The 24517-nt window shown below is 39.9% G+C and overlaps 1 protein-coding gene across 1 annotated transcript in view; it reads left to right on the forward strand.

Moving 5' to 3' along the window:
• The window catches only part of PTPRB (protein tyrosine phosphatase receptor type B), a 133573-nt gene that overhangs the window by 4057 nt on the left and 104999 nt on the right, over positions 1 to 24517 (forward strand). The window contains exon 3 of the mRNA XM_053583627.1: positions 16978 to 17234. Within this exon, the coding sequence (XP_053439602.1) occupies positions 16978 to 17234 (257 nt within the window). The remainder of the gene's footprint in view (positions 1 to 16977; positions 17235 to 24517) is intronic.

A 24517-nucleotide genomic window follows, 5' to 3' on the forward strand; every position in this document is an offset into this window, starting at 1 on the left:
TTTCTTCCTTGGGTAGTGGGGAAGCCAGATAAGTACATAGTTGATTATAACAGAGTGTAATAGGAGAAAGCACTCCTCCCTCCAACACGTCCTTGCTAGCGCGTCACATGGAGCACCTGTTCTTTAAACAAGTGTTCAAGGATCATTTTTAAGTTGCATGTTTTGTAAATAGTCTTTTGAGTGACCACTAGGTTTTGTCATAATTTAGCTATCTCCATTCTCATTCAACTACCTTGTTTCTTCCTGATTAAATTAACTTGTGTCAATTTCCAGAAAATGTTGAATATTAGAATTATAGGGGGCAGACGTGGTAGCTCACGCCTGTAATCCCAGCACTCTGGAAGGCTGAGATGGGAGAATTGCTTGAGCTCAGGAGTTTGATAGCAGCCTGAGCAAGAGTGAGACTCTGTCTCTAATAAAAATTTAAAAACTAGCCAGACATTATGGCAGCTGCCTGTCATCCCAGCTACTCAGGAGGCTGAGGCAAGAGGATTACTCAAACCTAAGAGTTTGAGGTTGTGAGCTATGACACCATCGCACTCTACCCAGGTGACAGAGTGAGACTCTGTCTCAAGAAAAAAAAAAAAGGAATTATAGGGAAAAATAAAGGGGGAAAAATGAACAATAATGCTTTAAGGTCTACTTTGAGGAATGCCGTCTTTAAAATCGTGACTATTGCCTATTCTATCCAAGCTAAGTTTTAGACTCACCATCAAAAATTACAATCACATCTACTCCAACGAGGGATATCTTGGCCTCAAGCCCACAACACGGGGCACAGTGGCCCAAGTACTGAAGTTTTATGGATCTAACTGATTGGAAAAATAACTCATTCCTTGGCTTCCATGTCTATATGGAAAAAAGGGAAATTTACTGAAAGTAAATTACAAATGTGCTAGTAGATCTTCACCAATAATCTTTGACAGGGGAACACTGAGGCATCGAAACTTGACCTGGGCTTCACAATCACCAGCACAAATCCAGTGTCTACGTCGTTGTAAGACTTCCAGGTGAAGGGTGAAAATTTACGTCCATGGTGTGGATACGTTTTCCAAGGGATGCCGAGTATCCCGACATTTATAAAAAGCTGAATGATTGTCTAAAGATTACTTTCATTCAGACGTTTCATATTATAAAGAGAGTAAGTTGAATTATAGATGCCAGCCAGTCACACCACAGTTACTCAGCACCTACTTCAGATTCATTCATTCAAATTCCATATTTATCTGAAGGCAGGTAAATTTTTGCAGGAAAATTTTCAAGTCTCCCTGATATGGCTGAGCAGCTGAAATCACTAAAAGCTATTTTGCTGATGAAATAAACCATATTGTTGGCAGGCTTGATATAATTACTGGTTAAAGTAATTGTTTAATTGTAGTAATTTGGGAAAGGGGAAATGCACAAGCATTGTAAAAGATAAGCAATCATATTCACTCTTGGGAGAAAAAGGATATTTTTTGGTTTTAAGTTTAGTTGTTTTGTTTGTTTGTTTGTTTTGAAGCAGAGTCTTACTCTGTTGTCCCAGACTAGAGTGCCCTGGCGTCATAGTGCACAGCAACTTCAAAGTCCTGGGCTCAGCCTCCTGAGTAGCTGGGACTACAGGCATGTGCCATGACGCCTGGCTAGTTTTTCTATTTGTTCTTCTTTTTCTTTTTTTTTGGTTTTGTTTGTTTGTTTTTCTTTTTAATAGAGAAAAATTGAAAAATTTTGCTCAGGCTGGTGTCAAAACCCCTGAACTCAAGCAATACCTCCTCAGCCTCCCAGAGTGCTGGGATTACAGGCGTGAGCCGCCGTGCCCATGCAGGAGAAAAGGTTTTTATTACAAGTTTTTCTTTTTGTGGCGAGCAGAAGTACTTGTAAATACAAAGCATTTATGAGGGAAAACAACACAACAGCAAGTGTGTTCTGTGCGTACAGACCCCCCTTTGGTCAGAGTGTCTGTCACAGTCATTTTGGATTTGTTTTCTCATTGCCCATCATTATAACAACATGGGCCTTGCAGTGGAGCATTTTCTGAAATATGTTATTTTAAAATAATACCAGCCTGTGGCATGTCGATGAACACCTCAGGCAACACCCGGGGCTGCACGTGAGCCCCACGCGACTCCCCTGGGCTCTTCTGCCTCTGTGGTTCCCTTTCTCCATTGGGAAAAAACAAAGTAAAATAACATAATAGATTTTCATGTGGCCTTAAAATTCTAATTTTTACTCATATGTGAAAAAATTAAAACGCTTACTTTGACCCTAAAGATTCATTTCTTTTTTATTTTCAAAGATAATAAGTTCAGTCATTCTGTCACCCTAAAGCCATCATGGCCCCTTGGCACAGTGCCCGTCATGCCTACCGGACTGGTCAGTTCTGGGCATGTCGAGTTATGCACCCCCTTTCCTATCCCCTTTCTCCAACTTTGTTCAGCCTCTGGTTCAGCATCTTTCTCCCACCTCCTTATAGCCCTGAACTTATAAGCCATTCTTCCTCTGACATCAGACATGATGTCCTTCTCTGCTCTCTCATCCTTTCCCCAAAAGAAAATATGGAGCATTGGAATAAAATGGGTATTAAGTCATTAAATAGGAAATGTCCGACATCAAATCAAAAGTTTAGTTGTATCTCAAATAGGCAGCAGCACAGTTCACCGGAGTGTGCGTCTAACCTGTTGACACGTGTTACCAGTGGTGGCTGCGCCCACCAGCACTGAAGAAGCCTGGGGAGAAAGTGGCAGTGAAATCACAAAAGGCATTCATGGCTTATTGAGTTTTGAATATTTTTCCTTGCCAGAAGTGGTTCAAAGCCTGGAAGAAGATTAAAATCACCAGAACTGAACTTCTCAAACCCTCAACGTACTGTGCATTCATTAGCCATATCCTTCCAGTCAGTTCGTTAGTATTTCAAGCTGTCTGCCCTGCATTGGTTCCACAACAGAAGCCATATTCAAAAATAACGTGAATTCTTGACTTATCTATGGCTTCACAAGAATTGCTCTAAAGAAAATTTGGAAGATAATCATAAGCCAAGACGTGTGTTGGAAAGACTGAGATTGTGTTTTCACGATAAAAATACAGTGTCAATAGCCGGGTGCTGTGGCGGGCGCCTGTAATCCCAGCTACTCGGGAGGCTGAGGCAAAAGAATCGCTTAAGCTCAGGAGCTGGAGGTTGCTGTGAGCTGTGTGATGCCATGGCACTCTACCGAGGGCCATAAAGTGAGACTCTGTCTCTACAAAAAAAAAAATAGAGTGTCAAAGTGAAACGCCAAAGGTATCAACTGTCAGATTTAGTATGTAAGTCAGGCATTTGATACTTAATAACCTCATACATCTTCATAGGGCACCCACAGTGCAGATTGAGTAATAATTAGCTATTGCAAAGTATTTATTTAACTTAATCTTTAAATTATTTTTTCAATATAAACCTTTTGCTTATAATATGCTTTGGTGCTTTATTATGCTATGTCTTGGCATCAATTTCTATTTATTAATTTTACTTTATTTCTAATCCTGAATCCTTTTTTTTTTTTTTTTGAGACAGAGTCTCATTCTGTCACTCTGGGTATAAGGCTGTGGCATCATAGCTTACAGAAACCTCAGACTCTTAGTCTCAAGCCATCCTCTGGGATGGCATTGGCCCTACTAATTTTTCTATTTTTAGTAGAGACAAGGTCTTGCCCTTGCTCAGAATGGTCTTGAACTCCTGAGCTCAGGTGATCCACCTGCCTCAGTCTTCCAGAGTGCTAGCATTACAGACATGAGCCACCTCACCCGGCCTAATCCTGAATTCTTTTTAAATAACTTACATATGCTTTTTTTTCCCCAAAAAAAGTCTCACTCTGACACCCAGGCTAGAGTTTTCATGCTATCATCATAGTTCATGGCAACCTCAAACTCTTGGGCTGAATAATCCTCCTGCCTCAGCCTACTGAGTAGCTGGGACTACAGGTACCTGCCACAATGCCTAGGTAGTCTTTCTGTTTTTATTAGAGATGGAGATCTCACTCTTGCTCAGGTTGGTCTCAAACCCCTGAGCTCCAGAGATCCACCTGTCTGGGCTTCCCAGAGTGCTAAGATTACAGTAGCAAGCCACCATGCCCGGCCTAGATATGTATTTTTTAAATGTATCCTTTTTTCACCAATATCATTTTCTCATTTTCTGAAATGTTAACTATTCTTTTAACCATTTCCCACAATTACTTAGACTACTGTAATTCTTGTTCTTTCACTTTACCCTTCTTCTGTTCTAATCGTGTGTGTGTGTGTGTGTGTGTGTGCGTGTGTGTGTGTTGATGTGTTGTGGTCGTCCCTTATTGTCCGTTGGGGATTGGTTCTTGGCTCCTGGACTCCCTGCAAATACCAAAATCCAGGGATGCTCAAGTCCCTTACATAAAATGGTGTAGTGTTTGCCTATAACCTATGCCCATCCTCTCATATACTTTAAATCATCTCTAGATTACTTACGATACCTAATACAATGTAAAAAGTTGTTCTGTATTGTTCAGAGAATAATGACAAGGAAATGAAGTCTTTTCATGTTCAATATAAGTTCATCATCCTTTATTGTGTTTTTGTTCTTGATTACTGATTGGTTGAATCCACTGATGTATCTCTGAACCCAGATATACAAAGGGCGAACCAGATAGATAGATGGGTAGACAGATAGTAGGCTGATGGATAGATCTATGTATATCATCATTTTCTAAAGTATCTTCTGTCTAATTTATCTCTTTTCCAGATGATTTATTCACTTTTAAAAGGAATATTATAGTTTGCATCTTCCTACAGAATAGAAAGTACCAATATGGTTAAAATTTGTTTACCCAAAATGAGTCCATTCAAGTTATTTTTTCAACATGCTTAAAAGTTATTTATATCATTTAAAGAAAATAAACTAACAAATTGCTTATTATCTTTATATTATCAGTGTACAAAAATTCCATTTCTATTATTATTTCAGGGCCAATTATAGATTCATTAATAACCTAAAATACTCTTTTAAAAATGCGGTCAAAAAATGGTCTTGACTGGGGTCATTGCAAATCACTTTGCACCTATAAAAGGTGGTGTGTGTAACTTAAGGGCTAAAACTTATTATATTGTACCCAGTACAGTCCACCTTACCTTGAACTGTATTCTGGGAGGAATTGTGTTATGATGTGGAAACAATGTTTAGCAATGGTAAATAGCTTTTAAAAATAGCTTTAACATATTGTTCCATTGTGTAAAAACTTTTCCTTGCATTTGTCAAAACATCTTGCTCTTTTATGAAGTGGGAAATGCATATACAATTTTAAAGGACATTAGAAGAATTCTTAGACACCAAAATATCCAAAGATCTACTACTTTTGGTATAATTTAATAGCACCTATTTCAACAAAGAATTCAGGAGATAGAAAAATAAACTTATTTTGATCATCTTATGTATTTTTTTTCTTTTTTGTTTTTTATTAAATCATAGCTGTGTACATTGATACGATCATGGGGCATCATTCACTAGCTTCACAGACTGTTTACCAAGTTTCACATATACCCTTGTAAGATGCACCACTGGTATAATCCCACCAATCTCCTTCACTCTAACTACATCCCCCCTCCCTGCCCTCCCTTTCCCCATTCCCCTTATTCTTAGGTTGTAACTGGGTTATAGCTTTCATGTGAAAACCCTAAATTAGTTTCATAGTAGGGCTGAGTACATTGGGTACTTTCTCTTCCATTCTTGAGATAATTTATTAAGAAGAATATGTTCCAGCTCCATCCATGTAAACATGAAAGAGGTAAAGTCTCCATCTTTCTTTAAGGCTGCATAATATTCCATGGTGTACATATACCACAATTTATTAATCCATTCATGGATCGATGGGCACTTGGGCTTCTTCCATGACTTAGCAATTATGAATAGGGCTGCAATAAACATTCTGGAACAAATATCATTGTTATGATGTGATTTTTGGTCTTCTGGGTATATGCCAAGTAGAGAGATTACAGGATTGAATGGCAGATCTATTTTTAGATCTCTAAGTGTTCTCCATATCTCTTTCCAAAAGGAATGTATTAATTTGCATTCCCACCAGCAGTACAAAAGTGTTCCCTTTTCTCCACATCCATGCCAACATCTCTGGTCTTGGGATTTTGTGATATAGGCTAGTCTCACTGGAGTTAGATGGTATCTCAAAGTAGTTTTGATTTGCATTTCTCTGATGATTAAAGATGATGAGCATTTTTTCATATATCTGAAGGCGGCATGCCTGTCTTCTTCAGAGAAGTTTCTCTTCAAATCCCTTGCCCAGCCTGCGATGGGATCCCTTGTTCTTTTCTTCCTAATGCCTTTGAGTTCTCTGTGGATTCTGGTTATTAAACCTTTGTCAGAGACATAACCTGCAAATACCTTCTCCCATTCTGAGGGCTGTTTGCTTGCTTTACTTACTATGTTCTTGTCTGTGCAGAAGCTTTTTGGTTTGATCAAGTCCCAGTAGTGTATTTTTGAAGCTGCTTCCATTGCCCAGGGGGTCCTCCTCATAAAATACTCGCCCAGACCGATATCTTCAAGGGTTTTCCCTGAACTCTCCTCTAGTATTTTTATAGTTTCATGTCTTAAGTTTAAATCTTTAATCCAGTGAGAGTCTATCTTAGTTAATGGTGAAAGGTGTGGGTCCAGTTTCAGTCTTCTGCAGGTTGCCAGCCACTTCACCCAGCACCATTTTTTAAATAGGGAATCTTTTCCCCACTGCATGTTTTTAATTGGCTTGTCAAAGATCAAATAACGGTAAGTAGCTGGAGTCATCTCTTGGTTCTCTATTCTGTTCCAGACATCTACTTCTCTGTTTTTGTGCCAATACCATGCTGTTTTGATCACTATCGATTTGTAGTATAGTCTGAGGTCTGGTAGCGTAATTCTTCCTGCTTTGTTTTTATTTCTGAGTAATGTCTTGGCTATTCGAGGTTTTTTCTGATTCCATATAAAATGAAGTATTGTTTTTTCAAGATCTTTAAAGTATGACAGTGGAGCTTTAATAGGGATTACTTTAAAATTATATATTGCCTTGGGTAGTATAGACATTTTAACAATGTTGATTCTTCCCAGCCATGAGCATGGTATGTTTTTCCATTTGTTAACATTTTCAGCTATTTCTTTCCTTAGAGTTTAATAGTCCTCTTTATAGAGATCTTTCACGTCCTTTGTTAGATAAATTCCCAATATTTCATCTTCTTTGGCACTACTGCGAATGGGATAGAGTCCTTAACTGTTTTTTCAACTTGACTATTGTTGGTGTATATAAAGGCTACCGATTTATGAATGTTGATTTTGTAACCTGAGATGCTGCTGTATTCCTTGATCACTTCTAGGAGTTTTGTAGTAGAGTCCCTGGTGTTTTCCAGATATACTATCATATCATCCACGAAGAGCGAAAGTTTGATCTCTTCTGACCCTATATAGATACCCTTGATCGCCTTTTCTTCCTTAATTGCAGTGGCTAAAACTTCCATTACAATGTTAAAAAGCAATGGAGACAATGGGCAGCCTTGTCTGGTTCCTGATCTGAGTGGAAATGATTCCAATTTAACTCCATTCAATATGATATTGGCTGTGGGTTTGCTGTAGATGGTCTCTATCAGTTTAAGAAATGTCCCTCTATACCGATTTTCTTAAGTGTTCTGATCATGAAGGGATGCTGGATATTATCAAAAGCTTTTTCTGCATCGATTGAGAGAATCATATGGTCTTTATTTTTTAATTTGTTTATGTGCTGGATTACATTTATAGATTTACGTATATTGAACCAGCCTTGAGATCCTGGGATATAACCGACTTGGTCACGATGTATAATTTGTTTGATGTGTTGCTGGATTCTGTTTGTTAGGATCTTTTTGAATATTTTTGCATCTATATTCATTAGTGATATTGGTCTATAATTTTCTTTTCTTGTTGGGTCTTTTCCTGGTTTGGGGATCAGGGTGATGTTTGCTTCATAGAACGTGTTGGGTAGTCTTCCTTCTTTTTCTAACTTTTGGAACAGGTTGAGTAGTATAGGTACTAATTCCTCTTTAAAGATTTGGTAGAATTCTGACGTGAAACCATCTGGTCCCGGGCTTTTCTTTTTAGGGAGGTTTTGTATGGTTGATGCTATTTCCGAACTTGATGTGGGCCTGTTCAACATTTCCACTTGATTTTGGCTAAGTCTTGGAAGGTGACGTGCTTCCAAATATCAGTCAATTTCCTTCAGATTTTCATATTTCTGAGAATACAGTTTCTTGTAATATCATTAAGGATTTTTTGGATTTCTGAGGAGTCTGTTGTTATTTCATCTTTGTTGTTTCTGATTGATGAGATTAGAGATTTTACTCTTTTTTTTCTGATTAAGTTGGCCAAAGGTTTATCTATTTTATTGACCTTTTCAAAAAACCAGCCTTTTGATTTATTGATCTGTTGTATTATTCTTTTGTTGTCAATGTCATTTAATTCTGCTCTAATTTTGGTTATTTCTTTTCTTCTACTGGGTTTGGGGTTGGAATGTTCTTCCTTTTCCAGTTGCTTGAGATATCCCATTAAGTTTTTAACTTCCTCTCTTTCCGTTCTCTTGAGGAAAGCTTGCAGTGCTATAAATTTCCCCCTTAAAACTGCCTTTGCCGTGTCCCAGAGGTTCTGATAGTTCGTGTCTTCATTGTTGTTTTGTTCCAAAAAATTGGCGATTTCTTTCTTAATCTCATCTCTGACCCAGCTATTATTCAGCATAAGGTTATTTAACTTCCATGCTTTTGTATGAGTATGCAGATTCCTGTTGTTACTCAGCTCAAGTTTTATTCCATGGTGGTCCAAGAAGATGCATGGGATAATTTCTATTCCATTAAATTTACTGAGGTTAGACTTGTGACCTAAGATGTGATCGATTTTGGAGTAAGTTCCATGGGCTGATGAGAAGAATTTGTATTCAGTTTTGTTGGGATGAAATGTTCTGTAGATGTCTGCTAAATCCAAATGTTGGATAGTTAGGTTTAAATCTAAGATTTCTTTGCTCAGCTTCTTGTTGGAGGATTGATCCAACACTGCCAAAGGAGTGTTGAAATCTCCAACTATTATGGAGCTGGAGGAAATCAAGTTGCTCTGTGTTAGAGTTTCTCTTATAAATTGAGGTGCATTCTGGTTGGGTGCATAGATATTAATAATTGAGATCTCATCATATTGAGATTAACAAATATGAAGTGACCATTCTTGTCCTTCCTTACTTTTGTTGGTTTAAAGCCTATTGTATCTGCAAATAAAATTGCAACACCTGCTTTTTTCTGATTACCATTAGCCTGAAATATGGATGACCATCCTTTCACCCTGAGTCTGTATTTGTCTTTTAAGTTAAGATGTGACTCTTGTATGCAACAAATATCTGGCCTGAGTTTTTGTACCCAGTCAGCTAACCTATGCCTCTTTAGAGGACAGTTTAAGCCATTCACATTAATGGAGAACATTGATAAGTCTGGTGAAGTTTTGGGTATCGAGTTTTTCAAAAGTCCAGTGGGCATTTTTAATCCTTTCGCAAGTGTGGAAATTGGAGTTTGATCCAAAGTTTCTGAGTGAGTTTACTTTTGTGGTATAGGATTGGGTTGGTCATTATGGAGGATAGGTCTGAGAATATCCTGAAGAGCTGGTTTGGTTATGGCAAATTTCTTCAACATATGAATGTCATTAGAGTATTTAATTTCTGCATCATAAATGAAACTCAGTTTAGCTGGATACAAGATCTGGGGTTGAAAGTTATTTTGCTTGAGGAGATTAAAAGTCGGTGACCACCCTCTTCTGGCTTGAAAAGTTTCAGCAGAGAGATCTGCAGTCATTCTAATATTCTTCCCTTTGAAGGTAATGGTTTTCTTTCTCCTGGCAGCTTTGAGAATTTTCTCCTTCATATTAACTTTAGTGAAGTTAATTGTGATATGCCTGGGGATGTCTTATTGGGGTTGAGTCGTGCTGGGGTTCTGAAGCTGTCCACTATCTGAATTTCAGAATCTCTAGGCATGTCTGGAAAATTCTCTTTCATAATTTCATGCAGAAGGGCCTCTGTGCCCAGCGAGGCCACTTCATCTGTTTCTGGAACTCCAGTGATTCAGATATTGACTTTTTTCAAATTATCCCAGAGCTCCCGGAGAGAATGATCTGTTTTTGCTCTCCATTTCTCTTCCTCTTTGAGAGTTTGGGAGCGTTCAAAGGCTTTATCTTCAATGTCAGAAATCCTTTCTTCTGCTTGCTCCATTCTGTTGCTAAGGGATTCCACTGTATTTTTCCTATCTTTGAGGGCTGCGAATTCTTGCTTCAGTGTATCTAAGTCTTTGGTGGTTTTGTCTTTAAATTCGTTAAATTCTTGAGACAACTTTTGAATTTCTCTTCGAATTCCTAATTCCACTTTGTTAATCTTGTCTGCAATCCAAATTCTGAATTCGATTTCTGACATCTCAGCCAGTTGTTTATGAATGGGATCTTCAATTACATCTGCCATATCTTTCCTTGTGGGGGTTGGTCTATTCTGGTTATTCATGTTACCAGAGTTTTTCCACTGATTCCGCCCCATGGTTGTTTTACTCCCTTTGATTTTTTCCCGTGGGGCTTTGTTGAAGGCCTGTACAGTGTTGTGGCCTGAGAAACTGGGGCCCTGTCTGGTGTGGTGGGGCTAAGTGGTTCTGTCTTGTTTTCAGCTGGTTTCTGTTCCACCCTAGTGAAACAGATACTCTGGATTGAAGTCTCAGCTGTGGAGAAATATCAGCTATTAAGTCACCCCGCCCCCCACCAGCAAACAATTGGAAAAGAAAAATCAAACCTTCCTACCACCGTGTACCCAGGGTACCACCTGATTTGTCCTCAGGCGATTGGTTCAGTTCAAAAAGTCCAAATCAATTGTCTCAGTTTTCACCTGTCTCGGGTGAGAGCATTTAAGAAGTCTCTGGGAACTGGATCACAGGGGTCTGGTGACTACTCTGGTGTGGCTTGCTCCAGTGCTGCATGGAGTCAGGAGGAGCCACCCAGCCAATAGATCAGTCTGGGAAGGTTGCCGCCTCCTTCCCCACCTTGCACCGCTGTCACACCCAGTCACTGATAGCCCTGCAGTTGGCTGACCCAGTTGCCTCTAGTGAATCGGTACTCCAGGAGTTTGCACCTGCCTGAATAACAAGGAAGTCTGCCAGGCCGCTGCACTCTGCCTCTCTCTAGCAGGAGGAGGTGAGTCCTGACAACTTCGGGCGCTTGATGAAGGTTGGGAGGTTTTCACTGAGGTCCAGTCTCGCCCCTGATTAATGTTACTGACAGAACAGAACAGAACAGAACAACTCTGTGGTTCCCCTGCAGAAGAGAAGCTGAATTGAGTTCCAAATCAGCTTGTCTTTGCTTTTGTACTGTCTATAGGCTGACGATCCCCTGAGGTCCAGGTGCATCTTAGGTTCAGTAAAGTGGACCTCTGGGTCAGCCCCACCCTGGGAGTTTCCCTGGTTTGCAAGTTGGAGTTGCCTTAGGCAAATCCTATACTCATAGTCTCTTGTTGCCCAGGGAGACAGGGGGTGTGGCTTCAGAATATTCGGTAGTGAGCCGTATTGCTAGCAAAAGAGGGCTGCTCTTTTATGCCCCAGACAACCGCTGCTCCGGTGCAGCTCCCTTCCGGCCAACCGTCCTCTCTCCGCTCCTGTACCCCAGAGTTTGCACCAACCGACCGGCTGCAGCCCAGCACTTTCTACACCCCTTGAGCAATCACCAAAGAGTCTGGACTCCTGGGGGACAGGCCTCCAGACCTTGGAGCGAGAGCAGAGGGGAGCGCGGGGAGCACTGGGAGCCTGGAGTTGCAGGCAGAGAACACACACAGTTTTACACAGTTTTGTGCCTGGCCGTATTGTCACCAAAAGATGGCTGTCGCAGTGTGCCTCAGGGAACTGCCACTCTGGTGTGGTCCCCTCTCTGCCGACTGTCCTCTCCTCACTCCCATGCCCCAGAGCCGGCACCAACCAGCTGCAGTTGAGGCCCCATCCATACCCCTCAAGAAATCACCCAAGACTCTGAACCCCTGGGGGACTGGCCTCCAGACCTCAGTGTGAGTGAAGGGGAGTGCTGGGAGCTCAGAATTCCAGGTAGAGACTATATACAGTTTATACAGTTTTATGCCTGGCAGGAGGATGTCATGGCACCCTAGTAGAGGAGGTAGGTCCAGTTTTTAGAGGGTCTCTCCCGTGGAGTGTAGTGGAAGGACCTTTGAACTCTGCCCGATTGTTTGTGGGGCACTCTGAGCCGTTCTCATGGGGGAGGGGACTCCTGTCCACTTGGTGATGGATTTTGTACCTTTTGTTTGTATCCTTGTGGTCGCAGCTTGCCTCAGCAGGGTTGACGTGCGTTCTTCAACCTTCTTTCTTAGAGCAGCTCAGATCCACCAGGTTACTTGCTAAATTTTTGTCCTTTAACTCTCCTTCTGGATGGGAGCCTCTGTGGAAAGCTGGCTTCAGTCAGCCATCTTGTCTCCTCCCTTCCTTATATATTTTTATAATGAATTTTCTTTCCTCCTATTTTATACTCTTCAATACCTACATAAGAAATGATTAGGCTGGGCAGTGACTCACACCTGCAATCCTAGCACTTGGGAGGCTGAGGCAGGTGGATTGCCTGAGCTCATGGGTTCGAGACCAGCCTGAGCAAGAATGAGACCCCATCTTTAAAAATAGCTGTGCATAACCTGCAAATATCCTCTCCCATTCTGAGGGCTGCAGACACATGAAAAAAATGCTCATCATCTTTAATAATCAGAGAAATACAAATCAAAACCACTTTGAGATATCGTCTAACTCCAGTAAGAGTGTCTCACATAACAAAATTCCAAAACTACAGACGTTGATGTGGATGTGGAGAAAAGGGAACACTTCTGCACTGCTGGTGAGAGTGCAAGCTAATACATCCCTTTTGGAAAGAAGTATGGAGAATATTGAGGGATCTAAAAGTAGACCTGCCATTTGATCCTGCAATTCCTCTACTAGGTGTATATCCAAAAGACAAAAAAAATCACTTTATAACAAAGATATTTGCACCAGATTGTTCATTGCAGCTCAATTCGTAATAGCCAAGTCATGGAAGAAACCCAAGTGCCCATCGACCCATGAATGGATTAATAAATTGTGGTATATGTACACCATGGAATACTATGCAGCCATAAAAAGATGGAGACTTTACCTCTTTTACATTTACATGGATGGAGCTGAAACATATCCTACTTAGTAAAGTATCTCAAGAATGGAAGAAAAAATATCCAATGTACTCAGTACTATTATGAAACCAATTTACAATCACTCACCCTTTTATATGAAGAATAAGATCACAACTATGGCCCAGAATGAAGGAGGGAGGGGGGAAGGGAGGGTGGAGGGGAGGTCAGATCAAGGGAGGGTGAATGGTGGGATCACACCTATGGCGCATATTGCAAGGGTACATGTCGGATCTATTATGTATAGAATATAAATGTCATAACACAATAATTAAGTAAATGAGATGAGGTATATATTAACCAGTGTGACGTAAGCGTTCCTAATTCTATATGAAATCAGCAAATTGTACCCCATAAATGCATTAATGTGTACATGATCTATGTGTTTATGATTTAATTAAAAAAAATAGCTAGGCATGGTGGCAGGCACCTATAGTCCCAGCTACTTTAGAGGCTGAGACAAGAGAATTGCTTGCAGTGGTTCTCAATGTTCCTAATTGCCGCATTGTCAGCGCCTTTGCCTCAGTGAGTAGGGCACCGGCCCCATATGCCGAGGGTGGCAGGTTCAAACCCAGCCCCAGCCAAACTGCAACAAAAAAATAGCCAGGTGTTGTGGCGGGCGCCTGTAGTCCCAGCTGCTTGGGAGGCTGAGGCAAGAGAATCACCTAAGCCCAAGAGTTAGAGGTTGCTATGAGCCATGTGACCTCATGGCACTCTACCCGAGGGAAGTACAGTGAGACTCTGTCTCTACAAAATAAATAAATAAATAAACAAATAAATTGAAAAAAGGAGTCATGACCCACAGGTTGAGAACCACTGGTTAAGCCCAAGAATTTGAGGTTGCTGTGAGCTATGAGGCCACAGTACTCTACCAAGGGCAAAAAAAGTGAGACTCTGCCTCAAAAAAAAAAAAAAAATGATTAGAATTCCTTTGGGACCCATATTGTGTATGTGAATAAAATGATACACTTGCCTGTACAGCATATTAGAATCACACTAAAACTTATCAGAAAAGCAGGTCCTGAGTCACACACCAAATCTACCAAATCACGGTTTCTAACAGGGAGGACTATGGCTTCAATATTCTTTTTTTTTTTTTGTAGAGACAGAGTTTCACTTTATTGCCCTCGGTAGAGTGCCGTGGCATCACACAGCCCACAGCAACCTCCAACTCCTGGGCTTAGGCGATTCTCCTGCCTCAGCCTCCCGAGTAGCTGGGACTACGGGCACCCACCACAATGCCCGGCTATTTTTTGTTGTTGTTGCAGTTTGGCCGGGGCTGGGTTTGAACCCGCCACCCTCTGCATATGGGGCTGGCGCCCTGCTCACTGAGCCACAGGCGCCACCCAGGCTTCAATATTCTAAAAAACTCCAAAGGTGACTCTGATTCCTACTAATGTTCCCAAACCACTGCTTTACATTTCATGAAACTTGGAAGTTGAATGTCAAGGCTTTCTTACTTCTTAAATAGCCCAAGTTAAAACACAGACACAATGAAAGGGTACTGGACCTGAATATTCTGTAGTTTCTTTCTTTGGAAAAAAGGTGGTAGCCTGAAACGGAAAATGAACTTGTTTGGTTTGGGGATTTCAAAAATATATTTAGAAGATTAATTAAAGGCAATCACAGGAGACTGAACCTTTTCCTATAAGATAGTCCAAAGCTACATGCAATGGTAGTAAGTTCTGTTACTTGCAGAAGAAATTTCAAGAGTGTTTTGACCATTTATCTATAACTTAGGGAGAATTCCGTTTCATCCACTAAATTAATGATGTAAGCTGACTAATAAAAAGTTCTTGGGATAAAAACTTACTAACTGCTACTTAGTGAAGAAGAATAAGCAGGTTGACATGCTAAGACATGCCATTACATGCTAGGTATTTGGAGGTTTGTTTTTGTCCTAACCCTGTGGTTAAAAAAAATTTGGGGGGGGGGCTCTAAGAGCTAAAATTGTAGAGCTTTGAGGATCAGCATAGGCCAAAGCTCAAAATGACCACAATAGGCATAGAACTTTTCACATTTCTATAGTAAACAAATTTCTACTTAAGATATTCAAGCAAGTTACTCAATTAAGACTACAGAATTAAGACTGCTTATTGGAGTTCGTTGAAAGGGAATCTCACTAGCAGTATGATTAAGTTTGTCATGTAGAAAGCACTCCAAGGATAAAAAAAAAATCTCCTTATCTACATCCAGAATGAGTAACCCTGGCACAAAGGCAGGGATAGTGCACAAGGTTTGGAAAAATTAAAACGAACAGAACTAAGGGGAATGTCCAAAAATCCATCAAAGCTGAGATCTAGCAGATAATACAAGTACATCGTACATCTGAATTTCAGACAAACAAATTTTAGTGTAAGTATATTCCTAATATATAAGATATATACCAATAATATAATCTTTTATTATTATATATTTGGAATATACTGAATAATTATACTAAAAAATGTATTGTTTATCTGAAATTCTAATTTAACTGAACATATTTTTGTTTGCTAAATCTGTCAATTCTGTATATAAAGAATTGCACAACTCTCCACAACTCAAGGAAGGAATGCTTTACAGTCAAGATTATTTTATTAGATTTACAGAAGAATTGATGATATTTATATCTTGCTAAATGGTAAAAATACCTTTTCCACCTTGATCCTCCTTGTATGCCTCATTCCCCTCTTTATATACGTTATATGAAATATATTAATCAGCTGACATTGGAAAGGAACGAGGCTCAAAAGAGAGGCCAGTGAGGTAGACCAGAGCAGGGAAAATGTGAGGGTTAATAGCTTCTCTGGGACACCTCTACCTAACACTTAATAGTTTCTTAATAAATAGCTGCTTGAATGAATGAATCAGTAAAAGAGTGATAAAAGAAATAATGTTTCCCAAGGCTTCCTGTTATGCAACCGTGTTGTAGAATTTTGCTACACAAATTGTGTTCCAAAGACCAGCACCATCAGCATCTGATGGAAATGTTGACTCTGACAATCTCTACTGCATCAGAATTTGCATACAAGAAAGATCCCCAAGAGAGGTGGAATACATTTTTAAGTTATGGCTTGATGAACTTCATTCCTAAATCAATATTTTTTAACATATGGGTGGTTCAGCCTTGCAAAACAAAGCTTTAAATGAATCCCACCAGCTCCTAAACTTTAAATCAGTGCACTATTCTTCCAGAAGATAGTAGCTTAGGAAACACAACAGTCTCATGATTTGAGACTCACACAATTAGGATTAGAAAAAGTTTTCACTGTGGTTAAAGAAGAGTGATTACTTTCCAAGAACCCTCAATCTTCATGGTGAGGTTAGGCAAGTCACAAGCAGTGATTTTCCTCCACTTGGTATTTTGTGTAACCCTTGAGAAGTTGATAAATTATGAGAGCACCCCACACAAGAAAAGCACACATACAGATGCACAGAATTGTGCATGAAGTGGCTGGAGATCTAACAACCCCCTGAAGCCAACTCACGGGCCCTGTAAACGTTCACAGAATGAATTTAATTCTGTCTTGTACACAGAGCAGCTTTTTTTTTGCCCTGAGAGCACGGTTTCTACAACTCCTTCTCTACCATGCAAAATTGATAGATGGAAAAAGGATGGATGAACATGACAAGCAACATTGTCACACACTCAACCTATATTCGCTTTTTCATATAACTGAAACTTATCCATATGTCCATTATTGAAGGGGTTTTACTTTTCTAAGTAAAATTGCTTTTATGTAAAGAATCCATAAATATGAGAATAATCTTCACAACTGTTGTTTCTTTACTTCAGCTGCCCTGGGAGCAGAAGTTTCAGTAAGGAGCACCAGAAACACATCTCCTGCTCAGACGCCGACTGCTTTTAACGCAGCTCTGCATAGTACAGAACACCTCATCGGGAACACCACGGAGGCCCTCGTCAGGAATACCACGGAAAATTCCACCCAAAGCAGCAGTGAGAGGCAGCGCCTCAGTCTGCACACGGTGGGAATCACAGATACATCATGGGTTCTGCTGACCACTCAGCCCTTCTCCAGCACTACTGAAGAGGTAAAAGGGGGAGTGGGGGAGGTTGTGAATAGTCTCAGACAGCCCATGGCTTGAAAAGACCTGCTAGCTGAGAACGCCACCATTGCAGTGGGGTCAGGGCTCTGTGTCCTGGCTGCTAATTGCACTGAAGTCGTTTTACATAGTGAGAAAATGTTTGAAATTGTACTACAATTTCTTTATAAAATGAAGATAATTAGGCTGCCAAGATGTAACTGCACTCCTATAGGCTGGCCACATTTTCAGAATCAAAGACAGGGCTTACCCATGGCCCCAAAGCAGGAGATGGAAATGGAAATCAGTATCTTAGAAGTGACCCTGGATATAAATCATGATATAATGATTTCTACTCTAAGAGAGGGGCAGAGGGACAAAGCCGTGGCAGGTTCAGGAATCACTATAAATGGCTTGGGAGCCTAGTCAAAAATAAGCAAGAGCCACACTCCACGTCAACATCCTCCCACCCACCACAGGTGACAAGGTGACAAGAAGGAGCAACATCACAGTCAAAGGAGTCTTTCCAAAAGCGTTTCTGTTCCAGTATTCATTTCTTTGGTTATAGTCTCCATTCAGAGGTGCAGGCCACCACGCAGGCAGTAACATGGTAACTGCAGCAAATCAAAAGAGCTGAAGTTCCACTTGGGGGTGTCTGGCTATTTCCTAATAAGCAACCCAAATCATTTAAGAAGGTAAAAGCCCAAAACTATTAATCAGCATTAATATCCATTTAGTGCCGTTTTCTTTTTCATTGTGCGGCTTTTAACATGGCCTATGGTCCAGCGAGCAAGCACGTGCTTCCTTATCGATCACAAAACGAATACAGCCAGTACACTGAATAACTCGCGGAACTTTATTTTTAGCTTCACATTTTCTTAACTATTAATCTCCCCTGTCCTAGTTCTTCCCTTGCCTCAGAATAGGTGTTAGGAAGGCCCCGTTACTTTTCTAGTCACTTTTTATATCACTTTAAAACTCAATACTCACTCAATCCATTTATAAAAATATCCACTCCAGGAAATAGCTCAAACTCTAAATTTGACTTAAATGTTAGCTTTTTCTCTCCCATCACCCCACCCAGCTGGAGCTTACAGTAGGGAAAGAAAAACATGGTCAAATTCTCTCACCCCTTACTAACTTTTTACCCACATCTCTTAGCTTGGTAATTATGGTTTCGGATCTGTCTGGGCTTGGAAAGTGGGAAAGAAACACAGAAAACTGAAGCAAAAAAAAATCTATGATTTAAGGATGAGCTGAACAAAGGCCATCTCTCCGATTCCACCCAGGCCTGGCCCAGCATCTGCCCTGTGCCTCCTCAATGGAGGGGGAAGAGCGACCAGTCCACAGGCACAAGAACTTAAAGAGCAAGAGGAAGTAAAAGGAAAATTAGGGCAAGGAAACAGATAAAAGAAATCACTCATGAGGAAGAATCAGCAGAAAACTCCAGGCAACATGAAGAACCAGTCCAGAACAACCCCGCCAAGGGACCATGAGGTAGCTACTGCAGAGGATTCCACCTATACAGAAATGTTAGGAATGACAGAAAGGGAATTTAGAATACACATGTTGAAAACAATGAAAGAAATGATGGAAACAATGAAGGAAACTGCTAATAAAGTGGAAAATAACCAAAAGGAAATCCAAAAACAGAATCAAATCAGAGATGAACGATATGAAGAATATAAAAAGGATATACCAGAGCTGAAGGAAATGAAACAGTCAATCAGGGAACTTAAAGATGCAATGGAAAGTATCAGCAACAGGTTAGACCATGCAGAAGAAAGAATTTCAGAGGTAGAAGACAAAGTTTTTGAGATAACTCAGATAGTAAAAGAGGCAGAAAAGAAGAGAGAGAAAGCAGAACGTTCACTGTCAGAATTATGGGACTTTATGAAACGTTCCAACATACGAGTTATAGGAATTCCAGAAGGGGAAGAAGAATGCCCCAGAGGAATGGAAGCCATACTAGAGAATATTATAAAAGAAAATTTCCCAAACATCACCAAAGATTCTGACACACTGCTTTCAGAGGGCTATCGGACCCCAGGTCGCCTCAACTCTAACCGAGCTTCTCCAAGACACATTGTGATGAACCTGTCCAAAGTCAAGACAAAAGAAAAGATTCTGCAAGCTGCCAGGAGTAAGCGCCAGTTGACCTACAGGGGCAAATCCATCAGAGTGACCTCAGACTTCTCTAATGAAACTTTCCAAGCAAGAAGACAATGGTCATCTACCTTTAATCTACTTAAACAGAACAATTTTCAGCCCAGAATTCTGTACCCTGCTAAGCTAAGCTTCAAAATTGATGGAGAAATCAAATCATTTACGGATATACAAACATTGAGGAAATTCACCACAACAAGACCAGCTCTACAGGGAATACTTCAACCTGTTCTGCACACTGACCACCACAATGGATCAGCAGCAAAGTAAGAACTCAGAAATCAAAGGACAGAACCTAACCTCCACACTGATGCAAAAGATAAAACTAAGCAATGGACTCTCACCAAATAAGACGAATAGAATACTACCACACTTATCAATTATCTCCATAAATGTTAATGGCTTGAATTCCCCACTGAAGAGACATAGATTGGCTGACTGGATTAAAAAACACAAGCCATCCATTTGCTGTCTGCAAGAAACACACCTGGCTTCAAAAGACAAATTAAAGCTCCGAGTCAAGGGTTGGAAGACAATTTTTCAGGCAAATGGAATTCAGAAGAAAAGAGGAGTTGCAATCTTATTTTCAGATACATGTGGATTTAAAGCAACTAAAGTCAAAAAAGACAAAGATGGTCACTTTATATTGGTCAAGGGAAAACTACAACAAGAAGACATTTCAATTCTAAATATCTATGCACCAAATTTAAATGCTCCCAGATTCTTGAAACAGACCTTACTCAGTCTGAGCAATATGATATCTGATAATACCATCATAACAGGGGACTTTAACACACCTCTTACAGAGCTGGACAGATCCTCTAAACAGAAATTAAACAAAGATATAAGAGATTTAAATGAGACCCTAGAACAATTATGCTTGATAGACGCATATAGAACACTCCACCCCAAAGATGGAGAATATACATTCTTCTCATCACCCCATGGAACATTCTCCAAAATTGATCATATCCTGGGACACAAAACAAATATCAACAGAATCAAAAGAATTGAAATTTTACCTTGTATCTTTTCAGACCATAAGGCACTAAAGGTGGAACTCAACTCTAACAAAAATGCTCGACCCCATCCAAAGGCATGGAAATTAAACAATCTTCTGTTGAATAACAGATGGGTGCAGGAAGAAATCAAACAGGAAATCACTAACTTCCTTAAGCATAACAACAATGAAGACACAAGCTACCAAAACCTGTGGGATACTGCAAAAGCAGTTTTGAGAGGAAAATTCATCGCTTTAGATGCCTACATTCGAAAAACAGACAGAGAGCACATCAACGATCTCACAAGAGACCTTATGGAATTGGAAAAAGAAGAACAATCTAAGCCTAAACTCAGTAGAAGAAAAGAAATCTCCAAAATCAAATCAGAGATCAATGAAATTGAAAACAAAAGAATCATTCAGAAAATTAATGAAACAAGGAGTTGGTTTTTTGAAAAAATAAATAAAATAGATAAACCATTGGCCAGACTAACTAGAAATAGAAAAGTAAAATCTCTAGTAACCTCAATCAGAAATGATAAAGGGGAAATAACAACTGATCCCACAGAGATACAAGAGATCATCTCTGAATACTACCAGAAACTGTATGCCCAGAAATTTGACAATGTGAAGGAAATGGATCAATATTTGGAATCACACCCTCTCCCTAGACTTGGCCAGGAAGAAATAGACCTCCTGAACAGACCAATTTCAAGCACTGAGATCAAAGAAACAATAAAAAAGCTTCCAACTAAAAAATGCCCTGGTCCAGATGGCTTCACTCCAGAATTCTATCAAACCTTCAAGGAAGAGCTTATTCCTGTACTGCAGAAATTATTCCAAAAAATTGAGGAAGAAGGAATCTTCCCCAACACATTCTATGAAGCAAACATCACCCTGATACCAAAACCAGGAAAAGACCCAAACAAAAAGGAGAATTTCAGACCAATCTCACTCATGAATATAGATGGAAAAATTCTCAACAAAATCCTAGCCAATAGATTACAGCTTATCATCAAAAAAGTCATTCATCATGATCAAGTAGGCTTCATCCCAGGGATGCAAGGCTGGTTCAACATACGCAAGTCCATAAACGTTATCCACCATATTAACAGAGGCAAAAATAAAGATCACATGATCCTCTCAATAGATGCAGAAAAAGCATTTGATAAAATCCAGCATCCTTTTCTAATTAGAACACTGAAGAGTATAGGCATAGGTGGCACATTTCTAAAACTGATTGAAGCTATCTATGACAAACCCACAGCCAATATTTTACTGAATGGAGTAAAACTGAAAGCTTTTCCTCTTAGAACTGGAACCAGACAAGGTTGTCCTCTGTCACCTTTACTATTCAACATAGTGCTGGAAGTTCTAGCCAATACAATTAGGCAAGACAAGGAAATAAAGGGAATCCAAATGGGAGCAGAGGAGGTCAAACTCTCCCTCTTTGCTGACGACATGATCTTATACTTAGAGAACCCCAAAGACTCAACCACAAGACTACTAGAAGTCATCAAAAAATACAGTAATGTTTCAGGATATAAAATCAATGTCCACAAGTCAGTAGCCTTTGTGTACACCAATAACAGTCAAGATGAGAAGCTAATTAAGGACACAACTCCCTTCACCATAGTTTCAAAGAAAATGAAATACCTAGGAATATACCTAACGAAGGAGGTGAAGGACCTCTATAAAGAAAACTATGAACTCCTCAGAAAGGAAATAGCAGAGGATATTAACAAATGGAAGAACATACCATGCTCATGGATGGGAAGAATCAACATTGTTAAAATGTCTATACTTCCCAAAGCAATCTACCTATTCAATGCCATTCCTATCAAAGTACCTACATCGTACTTTCAAGATTTGGAAAAAATGATTCTGCGTTTTGTATGGAACCGGAAAAAACCCTGTATAGCTAAGGCAGTTCTTAGTAACAAAAATAAAGCTGGGGGCATCAGCATACCAGATTTTAGTCTGTACTACAAAGCCATAGTGCTCAAGACAGCATGGTACTGGCACAAAAACAGAGACATAGACACTTGGAATCGAATTGAACACCAAGAAATGAAACTAACATCTTACAACCACCTAATCTTCGATAAACCAAACAAGAACTTACCTTGGGGGAAAGACTCCCTATTCAATAAATGGTGTTGGGAGAATTGGATGTCTGCGTGTAAAAGACTGAAACTGGACCCACACCTTTCCCCACTCACAAAAATTGATTCAAGATGGATAAAGGACTTAAATTTAAGGCACGAAACAATAAAAATCCTCAAAGAAAGCATAGGAAAAACACTGGAAGATATTGGCCTGGGGGAAGACTTCATGAAGAAGACTGCCATGGCAATTGCAACAACAACAAAAATAAACAAATGGGACTTCATTAAACTGAAAAGCTTCTGTACAGCTAAGGTGACGATAACCAAAGCAAAGAGACAACCCACACAATGGGAAAGGATATTTGCATATTTTCAATCAGACAAAAGCTTGATAACCAGGATCTATAGAGAACTCAAATTAATCCACATGAAAAAAGCCAACAATCCCTTATATCAATGGGCAAGAGACATGAATAGAACTTTCTCTAAAGACGACAGACGAATGGCTAACAAACACATGAAAAAATGTTCATCATCTCTATATATTAGAGAAATGCAAATCAAAACATCCCTGAGATATCATCTAACCCCAGAGAGAATGGCCCACATCACAAAATCTCAAAACTGCAGATGCTGGCGTGGATGTGGAGAGAAGGGAACACTTTTACACTGCTGGTGGGACTGCAAACTAGTACAACCTTTCTGGAAGGAAGTATGGAGAAACCTCAAAGCACTCAACCTAGACCTCCCATTCGATCCTGCAATCCCATTACTGGGCATCTACCCAGAAGGAAAAAAATCCTTTTATCATAAGGACACTTGTACTAGACTGTTTATTGCAGCTCAATTTACAATCGCCAAAATGTGGAAACAGCCTAAATGCCCACCAACCCAGGAATGGATTAACAAGCTGTGGTATATGTATACCATGGAATACTATTCAGCCATTAAAAAAAATGGAGACTTTACATCCTTCGTATTAACCTGGATGGAAGTGGAAGACATTATTCTTAGTAAAGCATCACAAGAATGGAGAAGCATGAATCCTATGTACTCAATCTTGATATGAGGACAATTAATGACAATTAAGGTTATGGGGGGGGGGAAGCAGAAAGAGAGAGGGAGGGAGTGGGGTGGGGCCTTAGTGTGTGTCACACTTTATGGGGGCAAGACATGATTGCAAGAGGGACTTTACCTAACAATTGCAATCAGTGTAACTGGCTTATTGTACCCTCAATGAATCCCCAACAATAAAAAAAAAAGAAAAAAAAAAAAAAAAGGATGAGCTGGCACTGCCTGCTCCCCAGATCCCCATTTTTCCAACTCTTACGACCACGGACATGAGTGAGAGATTCGCCACTTACTCGTGACAATGGCTGCTCTGGGTCCGAAAGGCTCTCATCTTGGCCGAGTGTGCCTCACCTGAAATTTCCATTCTCACATCAGTTTAAAAGAGTATTTGTTTACATCTGAGCTCAAATATATCTAATACACAGAAAAAACATGCATCATGTAAGAAACTAGAGTGAAATCCACAACGGTATTTATTTGAGCTCCCAGATAGGGCACCAGAATAACTATGCAGCCAGCTATCCTGCGTTCCAGGGTTTTTCCCTTAAAGCTTAGGTGTAATCACAACTATGTCCTGGGAAGCTAGTGTGTAAAAACTATCCTCTTTCCAAAACCAGTTTCTACGGCTGCAGCTCCCCAGGATTCCAAAGCCTTCATCTAGGCAGCTCTGCTAGATCATTATCTGGTTTAACTAGAGCTTTAATCACAACAGTCAAATATAAACAACTGTGGTTAGATACTTGGACAGGTGACAATAAGTCACTTGGGATATAAAATGCCTGTCCTTTTATGACCATAGAAATCTAGAAGAATATTAAAGGAGGAGTAAAATCATTCAACTTCATTGCTTGGAACTGTTTAAAAAGACAATCCCTGTGTGCCTTTTGCTTATTTTATCAGACAGCACCTGGTTTATGAGAATTTTGGAATGACTTCATCTAATTGGG

This window comes from Nycticebus coucang, chromosome 3, assembly GCF_027406575.1.
Source record: "Nycticebus coucang isolate mNycCou1 chromosome 3, mNycCou1.pri, whole genome shotgun sequence".
NCBI classification, from domain to species: Eukaryota; Metazoa; Chordata; class Mammalia; order Primates; family Lorisidae; genus Nycticebus; species Nycticebus coucang.